The 10,414-nt window shown below is 40.1% G+C and overlaps 1 protein-coding gene and 1 non-coding gene across 2 annotated transcripts; one reads left to right on the top strand and one right to left on the bottom strand.

Annotated features, from left to right (window-relative positions):
• On the top strand, positions 1 to 73 carry Trnaa-ugc (transfer RNA alanine (anticodon UGC)). The gene has a single exon. It is a non-coding gene; the product is annotated as a tRNA-Ala (tRNA).
• Positions 74 to 795: 722 nt separating this feature from the next.
• LOC138028700 (uncharacterized) lies at positions 796 to 2,234 on the bottom strand. Its single transcript, XM_068876300.1, has one exon. It carries the CDS (start codon positions 2,206 to 2,208, stop codon positions 820 to 822), a length of 1,389 nt encoding a protein of 462 aa, XP_068732401.1. The 5' UTR covers positions 2,209 to 2,234; the 3' UTR covers positions 796 to 819.
• Positions 2,235 to 10,414: the final 8,180 nt, after the last annotated feature.

Consider the following 10,414-nt stretch of genomic DNA (forward strand, 5'->3'; position numbering starts at 1 on the left):
GGCCTCACAGCTCAGTTGGTAGAGTATTGCACCTGCATTGCGGAGGTCATGGGTTCGAATCCCGTTGGAGCCTGCTGAATTTTCAGGTGCCTATAAGAGACAATTGCTGAAATTGTCCAGTTAGGTGCGAGGATCACTTCTACCTTTAGACTTCACTTCCAACAATGCATGCCAAGTCAGCTGGGAAATCCAGTAACTTCTGTCAAAACGTTTGAGCAATCGAAAACTGTAACTGAACATTATTGATGGGTTTAAGGCAGCGCACCTGACATTTTACCCCAAGGTCCATTGTTCAAGAGCCAATCAACACTGATCTGTGATCAAAAACAACCGATAGTTTCAATGTTGCCCATCAAAAACGACTTCACAATGTAATTTTATGCTGAAGGAAAACAAAAGTTGAAGTATTGGGCACCGATGGATGCATTCAAGGGAGTCATTTAAGTGACTCTGCTCCTAATACTGACATCTTTATTGCAGACACAAACAAGGAAATAGGTTCTTCAGTCAAGTTTAACTCCCCATTATATGCCTGCATTTACTATTTCATTGTGATGATCTGATCTTTACATTTGCTCAAATTGAAACAATGTGGACACCTCCACCAGAGAAAATCTTGGGTATCCCACTAAGGCACTAATCCAATTTATGCCCATAATTTACGCTGAATTAAAAAAGCGTTAAAGATTCTTAAGACCACAGGGAGCCTGTGGTAGTATATTGCCATTATCTGACCTCAAGGGTCAACTTGTACACTTGATTTTTCAGTTAGAGGCCAGCCATTAGTAACTGTGCTGAGCATAGGCATACCTCTCTGTTCTAATAAGCTTTAAACTGTGTTTGATGAAAGACCTTTTCCTTCCATGCTCTGCGCGGTCGATAGAGAATATCAAATATAGAGTTGACTTTATCTGGATACAAATATTTTTCAATGATTTTTCTGATTTGTGCTAAGTGAAACTTGCTGGCTTTGAGCAAATCATACATCTCTTGCAAATGTTCAATGGTTAGGGTTTCTTTATAGTCTCGTCGTTTCATCATTACAACTTCAAGCTTTCGAAAAAGTCTGGGCCGAAGTTTGCCATTCCTTGCGAAGGCTATGACCACCATTGCAAGATCATTTGTCCCAAATGGTTTCAGTTCTCCACGCTGATGCAATTCTTCTTCCACCATTTTGAGCACTTTCTCTTTCAGAGGGTCTACCTTTGAATATGCAAACACAAATGAGGCAAGCATCCAAGGCTGAAACTGGCTGAGATCACGACTTAAAATTTCATTACCCAATGCCAAATAAAACTCAGGTTTATCTGAAACCCCATACTCTGCAAAGGACCAAACTATTGTGCACAGTTCTGCAGAATTAAAATCTGAGAGATCCCTTGAAAATATCTCCTTGTCCAGAGCTTCGAATATCTTATCAACAGCTGGGTGATACTTGGCAAATGCCCAGCAAATTTGAGACAATTCTTTTGTGGAGTAATCTCTCAGATTGCAGTGCAAAATGGCTCTCGCAAGATTCTCGTAAATAACAGAATCTGTCACACATAATTTCGCCATGTAGACCACAATTTTCTGCAACTGATGGGCATCGTAAGCGTCGAGATTCGCCCTTATATCTTGAACAAACATCTGAAAGAACCTTTGTTGCAATTCGTGTTCTAAAAACACGTCTCTCATTTGAGTATCTGTGGAAAAATACTTTGCGATGTACTTAATAACTGCAAATTTTTGAACAGGTGTAAGGTCACGTTTTGATTTCACTCGCGCCCAGTAGAAAATTAGAAGCTTTTTTATGGAAGGGAGCCATTCAATCCGTTTTGTCAGCTTCTCTTCCGGCGTCAACTGTGGCCTTGGATTTGCGAGCCCTTCCAGACGTTTCTTACGCAAGATTTTCAACAGTTCTGCTGATCTTTCCCGAGATTTCTCCAGCTTTTGAGCCGCTTTGACAATCTTTCTAGCTAAACATATTTCCGAGCCGTGCAAAAAAGTCACTTGATGCTTCAGAGGAGAGCCATGAAAGGTTGTCTTGTTGGCTCTTGTGGGAAGTGTGCTTGTTTGGACTAGCCTGTTATCAGATCGTCTACAAAATGTTACCAATGAGCTGATTCTCTGTAAAAAACCAAGATAAATCTGTCTATGAACTCTAGCTAGAGAATATACGGAATTTTGTCGACTAAAAGGCATTTTTGAAAGAGTTAAATCTGGCATCTACTGTAAACCGACAGCCGCCATTTTGAATTAGTTTCCAGTCTTCCACGTCGGTAAAATTAAGATTGGAATTTGTCTGTGCTGTCTGGAAGGCGGAAGGCAGAAAAAAAGTACATGTGTCATCTTTCCCTCGTGACAAGCACGGTTTGAGAATGAGTATCTTATTACGCGTCAATCCTTATATTTTCCTTTATCATGAGGGTAAATTTTAGTTCAGCAGTTTTCCCACCAAGGAGACCGACCTTACAACCCAAAAATTGCTTGAAAACAAGCAAGACTCTTCCAGCTAAGAATGTTTTAATGCGTTGCCGATATAAGTCTATGACAAAGACTTTCACAAATAAATTATTTTGAGTGAATTGTAAGCTTGGGATCTTATCTCTGGAATGGACTTATGCCTCTCCCAACCTCAGTCTCGAGTGACCAGTGTCATCCTGATTTGTTATGTTCACTCACATGTGAAGCGCATTAAAAGTGAAAACTGAGGGAAAGTATGTGTTATGATGATGACTATTAACTGTCATGCGGTCAGAGCAACACTTGTTGTCAATCAATTTTATTGAAAACCATAGCTAAAATTCCAATCATCAGACAATCTCGACTCCAGAGCTCTTTTGCGCATGACTGCCGGAAGCAGCGTAAGCACTGGGGTCGAGAATGATCATCAGATAGACCAATTTTGATATATTAAAATTCAGTCCAAAACAAAAGGCATCATCTAGAGGCTCTGAGGAATAAACTCATTCAATAGTCCTTATTCACGATAGCCGCCATGTTGGTTTTCAAATTGTCATGCAAATTAGCCATGTGTTATGCTTGGGGGCAAACATTGGCCAAATTGCCGATAATCGGCTCCTTGAAATATTGCATTTACATTGCTAAAAGTACATTTCACAATTTAGAATTAAGTACCTTTTACAATAATTTTATATCTTTTGAATGCCCCCGACATTTTGACTTTCTACTTCGTTATCTGCTCATTTTTGACTAAAAAACATCGAAGTAACTTGTGTAATCATTCTATTTTACTACTTAGGTTATAAACATTCAATGAACGTGAAACAAATCATATGTGTGGCTAAGATGTTCGTTATAACCTCCCGAACTTGTGTTGTTTATTTCTAGCCAGTCGCTTAAATGTCAGAGACCACCACATCATCGTTTGTTGATAAATGTTTACTATCTTCGCTCTGAAATGGGTATTTGAATATTTTAAAGAAAAAGCTGCATTTAGGTCAGAGCAACGCAGTGCACTGGTTGTGTTTATTTGTTGCACGAATTTAATACAAAACCCCAAGCGGTGAGTAAAACACGGCTGAATTTTTTCCTCTCCTTACCTTGAGCGGTTTCGAATCGAATTCAAAGCCGTCTCTTGGAAATAAATGCACTCCCATTCAGCATTGAAATGGCGTGCTAACCTTGATAGACTTGATAATATATTTGGTATATCACAGAGAAAAAAACATTTTCATGTAAGTGCTTTTACGGCCGACAGTGTTTCCGGTCACACTTCACTGAATTCACTGAATTCATGGCATGATATTTGCGTTCACTTTTATTTATTGGACTCGAAATCATCGATAATAGATCAATATAAATTTTGCTGTTTTTCGGAAGCTGTATTAAATCCAAAAGGCAAAAAAAATTAAAGTCTGTTAAAATATCTGGTTGTGAGAAATACTGCGCATGTCATCGCATGACAGTGACCCTTGAAAATGTAATGATGACAAAAGTGTTTAGAGAACTTGAAGTCAGGATTTAAGAAATTTTCCTTGGCGAACAATATATTCCAAGTAAAAAAAGAAAGCATTTCCTGAATTGTCCGTGAGCGTATCAAATGGTCTTGCCTTCCAAGTTTTCAAGACGCGGAAGTAAGTAGTCCAGGAAAGAAATCACCTGACTAGATCCCACAGAACCCGTGATCTCGTCATAAAAAAACCCATTCTGTCTGTTAAATTCGCTTTGTTAGCTTCTCTTCCGGCGTCAATTGTGGTCTTGGATTTGCGAGCCAGGATCGACTGCAAAGTTCCATGAAAGGTTGTCTTGATGGCTCTTGTGGAAAGTGTGTTTGTTTGGACTAGCCTGTTATCAGATCGTCCACAAAATGTTACCAGTGAGCTGATTCTCTGTAAAGAACCAAGATAAATCCGTCTATGAACTCTAGCTAGTGAATATACGGAATTTTGTAGACTAAAAGGCATTTTGAGAGAGTCTGCTCTGACATTTACTGCAGACTGACAGCCTCCGTTTTGAATTAGTTTCCAGTCTTCCACGTCGGTATAATTCGGAGAAGGCAGCAAAAAAGTACGTTCAATATTTCCCTCATGACAAGCACGGTGTGAGAATGTGTATCTTATTACGCGTTCCTTCATCATGAGCGTAAGTCTTATAGTTCAACATTTTTCCCACGCAGGAGACTGACCTTACAAAAGTGTTTTAATTCGTTGCCGATATTATGGCAAAGGGTTTCACGGATAAGAATTGTATGTGAAATGTAGGTTTAATCTTACCACATTGTTTGGTCATTCAAGGGCTTTCCATTCTTTGAGTTCTTCAAAAGTATTTTGGCATCTTACCTCAGGAATGGACTTACCCTCTCCCAGCCTCGGTCTCGTGTGACCAGTGACAACCAGTTTTATTATGTTAATCTCACTTGTGAAGCCCAGTAAAAGTGAAAAGGAGAAGTATGTGTTATGTTAGAGCAACATTGGTTGTCAATCAATTTTATTGAAAGGTTAGCACATGCACAGCTGAACTTGTAGTGTTGTTTTCCGATCATCAGCTTTCCAGAAAAAAATTAACAGCTACAAAAATGTTGAGAGAACTTCTATATCATGACTGCTTTTTTTTAATTAATCAGTCTTCAAGTAAATATGATTTAATGCCTGTTCCTACTTTTGGACGAGCCTGTGTGTGACCCTGGTAAAATTCGAGCATGAGTTTTTGAAATGGCTGCTCAATCAATTGCAGAATCACTGAAACGATCGCTTAGGCTTATTCAATAAACGAGTGCTATTGCCTTCACACGATCTCGTGCAAAGTGTAGTTAGCCGAACCGTAAATTGAAAGCTAAAATGTTAAAGAAGTTTAGGCCTAATCACTGAAACGAACGCTTAGAAATTAATCAGTAAACGAGTGCTATTTTCTTCACACAATCTCGTGAAAAGTGTAGTTAACCAAATCGTAAATTGAAAGCGAAAATGTTAAAGAGTGCTTAGACCTAACACTTAGACCTAACACTGCAACGAGCGCTGTTTTCTTGACACGATCCTTCACACGATCTCGTGAAAAATGTAGGTAATCTAACCGTAAAATTCACTACTTAATTCGCGAGTCACGCTTTAAGAACGAGGAATACTGTTTTGAATAAATTACATACTTCAACTTGAATTTATTAGTTTCTGCGTAGCGTGTAGCCAGCTACGCAGAACTTTATTCGAGTGGCAGGGTAAGTGGGGCTTTCGTCGATACCATTTACATAAATGTCGCAAATTTTTTAAAATGATTTTCCTCAACTGTAAAGCTTTTCCGGCGTCGGAAAAAAACAAAACTTTCCTCCGCACAACAGCACATGAGCTTGCGAAAACCAAACCTTCACTGAGTGCCCCGCGAAATAAGCCAATCGGAGCGTAGCTTACATTGCCGTAACCTTTTTTAAGTAGCCAATGAAAAATGGTGTACTGTCGAACTTTACCAGATCTCACATTTCCAGTGACAGAGTGAGATCTGTGTACGAGATTAAAGAGTGATTTGCATTTTGCATCAACTTCCTCGGTTGCAATTTGAGAAATGGAAGAAGCAGCTAGGCATGAGTTTTCCCGTTTTCCGTGACCGCCAAATAAGTTGCCATAAGGAAGTTCCTTTGTTCGAAAGTTCGAAGCCTAAAACTACATTTGCTCAAGTACTACCTTTTTTCGTGTTCTTTGGCAAATTGATTTCCAAACAAGTGTGTTTGGATATCCAAACTTGTCAAATACTGCGTTTTTACCGGGGCTAGAAATTCCCCATAATTGGCCAATCAGAGGACACGACCTCTCTCGCAAGTTCAAACGTTCCGTTAGCTTCATTGTGGCGAATATTTTTCGGATTTTTGGCGCATGTTGTCGGCGTGCGTGGATCGGCCCTCATGCCAAACAGAAAAAGGATGCGCAAATTGATCTCCTCGAACAGCAGGAGCACAGAAAAACTGGAAGCGGACCACAGGAGGAGGGGTACTCCCAGAAAACTTGGGTGAGGGTGTGCAGCCCGCTTCCTGAATCAGCTTCCTTAGTTCAGAGCAATGTTAAAGGCAATGTTTATATGATTTCATTAAGCAGGATACAAAACTGTGCAAAGTTTAGAGCTCAAAATTCCACCCAATAAAGCAGCAGGTTGCATAAAGCACTGGCATAATTACAGAATGCATGTCAGCTTCAGTTCACCACCCCCCTGGAGCCAGGCACTTGACAGGAGAGCGTGACAAGCTGTTACACGGTTAACTTAATAATCCGAGAAAGGCTTTCATTTGCTGATGGTCTTATCGCCTAATGATGAAGAATAAAAAAAACATACCCTATTCAAGACTAGAGTTCACAAACCATACCTTAACAAAATGGTAAAAAAACGACACCTTATTTCAAACCAAAACGGCTAAAAAAACATATCCTTATCTTTGTAGCCGCACATATCTATATTGTCCCCAATATGGGATGTGCGTATAAACCATCGCAAACAAATGGTGACTGCGATATCAGAATGCCGGCTGGTTTTATGAATCGTTTACATAGAAATTTCTGCGTCATTTTGTAAGAAGACTATATTGTGTAAGAGCCTTACTCAGCACCTTTTGAATTCCCAGGATTTTTCTTCAAATAGTACGATAATTTATTCGTCGACATGCTTTGTCGGACGAGGCTGAGGGCAAGAGTTCTGATAATCATTATCCTTTGTCTTAATTCCGCTAACCTACCTCGTATTTTTATCTGATCTTTCCGATATTGTTTTCTCTTTTTCCTTTTGCTAGCGCCAGACCTCGGATATTTACGTGGCTTGTAGGTTTTCATTGCTTAATACTTTCTTTAAATACGATTTCATGCCACAAAAAAGTAACATATGATGATTTATATATAGAAATACCTCAAACGTTTGCGAGCGAAGAGAATTATTTGATGTTTACCGCTAAAAGATATTTTACATATGCTGTCAATCAAAATAAAACTGCCTCTTTATACTATCCATCTTATCTTTCCCTTAAAAAATGCAAATATCAACTGTAGCCAAATCAAATTATAATATTTTTTGGCTGTAAAATCCAAGAACTTCATCTCGTATCCCATTATAAGATTTGCAGTCGTTTTACTTATTGTGCTTTTACCGTTTTTCGTATTAACTTATTCGTCTCTATGATACATCATACTGTAATAATAATAATAATAATAATAATAATAATGGGTTTCCAACAGAGAACAGAAGGAACAGGAGAAAACTGACAAGTATGCGCCGTTGAGATGGGAGATGCGCCAACAGTTCCCCGGCCACACTATCACACAGTTTAATGTGATAGTTGATGTACTAGGAGGCTACTCTATGGAGACGGCGGAGAAAGTTAGGAAGTTTTTAGGTTTGGATAGAGGGAACCAGGTTTTGTTTAATATGCAGAAGGCAGTTTTATCGTACACCCTAAACATAGTAAGGTCATTCAAGGTTTCCACGAGTTATTAAGGAATATAAACTCTTGTTCCTTTCTCAAATGTTGGTTCGTTAGTTATTACCAATTGGTTTGTAAATAGGTTTAACAGTAGGGATTGTTACACAATAGTGCCTTTTCCTACTTATATTTGTAAGCATACTTACGTACTACAATAATAACTTTATTTAAGTCTCAAATCTTATAGCCGGGCACATGTGCCCTACTAATCGGGGAGACAAAAGGAAAGAAAACAAAAACACAATAAATCTAATCTAATTCACAATTCACTGCTAAGAAATATAAATGTATGTGCACATATATAGTTAAAAAAAAATTATAATCAGGTCAAGTATGTTAAGTCCTGTTTTCTAATTTTGTTCTTAAAAACACTAACAGAAGGTTCCGATCTTATACTTGAGTTAAGTTTGGACCACAAATGAGGTCCAAAGTATCTAAGGCTGTTCTTACCGTACTGTAACGGACGAATTACAATTGGTTTGAGCTGATTTGAGCTGCTGCAACACTCGTAATATCAATAAAAACTACTGCCTCGGACAAAATAGTTGAAACACTTTTTAATACCTTGCCCTCATGGTGTTTTGCCAAATGGGCTCAGCCGACTGGCGTCCAACCAACATTGTGAGGGAAGAGTGAGACGCGAAAGCTTTAGATCTGTGTATTTGTGTACTGTTCCAAGTAATTTTGTCGCAGACTGTAGCATTTTATTTACAGACGCTGCCCGTTTCTTGCTTTATTCAGTGCATCCCACGTGAGCGCCTATTTGGCGTCTTGTTTGTATTTCAACTTTCTAAGGTGGGTACGACGGGTATCGTTTGAAGAACAAGGCATGTACTGAACAAATACAGTGGCCCGGTATTCTGCAGTTTAGCTGACCTCAGCATAACACAGAACTTTAAGAACACGTTCAGCACGTTTTAAAGCTCCAATCGAACGCCTCCCCCCCCCCCCCCCCAAAATAACAAGAACGTTCAGCCTCAGTCCTAAATTAAGCGTTTTTTTTTAAAGGTCCTTAAAAAAAAGGAAAATTTGATTTAACTCTGAAGTAAATAAGTGATAAGTGATGTTGTGGTGTTTTTTGGGGCTCTTTCTGGAACTGCTCCATGTCGGTTTTAGCTTTGTTTGCTCACTCAACGCAAGCAAAAAAAATAACTGAATGATTTGTCTCGCACTCGTCGAAGTATCTCCCGGACTTGTGGCCTCTCTTTTAAAGTCCCTATGCAGCGGATTTCTTACAGCTATTTAAAACTATTTCTCGGAGACTGAGTTTCTGAGATCGAGTGAGAGATCGATTATTCCTACGGTCTGTTATTTTAGACCCAAGCAGTAGCCTGCGAGAAGGCTCACTATATTATTTTCGCCGGCTTCGCCAGTGAGAAGAAATTTCTTCGCCCCATTCTTCTCATCGGCGAGGCCGGCTCGCCGATGAGTGAGCCTGCTCGCATGCTACCTGCAAGCAGAGGCAGTCCAAACTCTTAATCCAAGTGCGCAGTCGTAAAACGTTTGCAGCGGCTGAAAGCCCTTTTCATCTTGTTTCATAACATGGACGCCCCTCACGCGTCCCCGTTCACTCGCGCGTCTGCAATTTGCGATCCCCGAGATGAGTAGCTTGCACGCCGGCTATAAAGCCCCGGACAAACGAGAGCGAGAGTTGAAACACAGCTCATGGGGATCAATGCGAGTGATTGAGAGTTAGCCTGCGAAAGCATCCGTTTCTCCTTCGCTCTTCGCCGCTGGGGACGTTTCGCGACGTTCCTCCTCGCGAAACGTCCCCAGCGGCGAAGAGCGAAGGAGAAACGGATGCTTTCGCAAGCTAATTGAGAGTTGGCCAAACGAGAGCAAGAGTTTGTCGAGAGTTCGTCGAGAGTCAGTCATGCTCAAACAAAAGACAGTCTGGGAAAACCCTTTCTGACGTAGATATGAATTTTGTGCACGTTTATTTCTACAGTGTTTCTAATGCTTATGTTTAACGAGGAGGAAGGGGATACTCAGTAATTAGTTTTGAAAAGCCTTGGCGTTCGCGTTGTCCTCGGTCCCCCGAATCCGACTCCATATTCAAGAGTTTTTTCCTTTTTTGTCTAAGCCCGCTGTCAGCCCGCTGGAAAGAAAAAAAAAAAAGAAACAGTAACTGCTGACCGCAAAACTCTCGTGCGCGGTGAATCGAGACAAAACTCTCGCCAATTCTCATGAAAAATTTGAGCAGGTTGAAATTCGATGGTCGGAGCTCTTGAGAGTTGATGACAGTTCCTCTCGCTCTCATTTGCATTTGGCTATAGAAATGAAAGAAGAAGAAAATCACTTTTTGTTTGCTCCTTTCAAGTATAATTTGGTAGTCACCTTAACGAGATCCTGGAAACAAAAGAAGCGTTGATAGGGTCAAGCAACACCATCAGACATTTATTTCCGATTCCTCTTACTCCAGACGAAATTTCCGGAAAGGGAAAGATGCAGTTTTGTTTTACAGCGGGCTTACGCATGACACCAGGCGCTAGTATCCTGGCGTTGTGACAGATTCCCCTT

This window comes from Montipora capricornis, chromosome 13, assembly GCF_036669925.1.
Source record: "Montipora capricornis isolate CH-2021 chromosome 13, ASM3666992v2, whole genome shotgun sequence".
In the NCBI taxonomy this organism is placed as follows: domain Eukaryota; kingdom Metazoa; phylum Cnidaria; class Anthozoa; order Scleractinia; family Acroporidae; genus Montipora; species Montipora capricornis.

Bases quoted from the DNA above. Each gene is read 5' to 3' on its own strand.
- LOC138028700 (XM_068876300.1), bottom strand. From the start codon at position 2,208: ATGCCAGATTTAACTCTTTCAAAAATGCCTTTTAGTCGACAAAATTCC.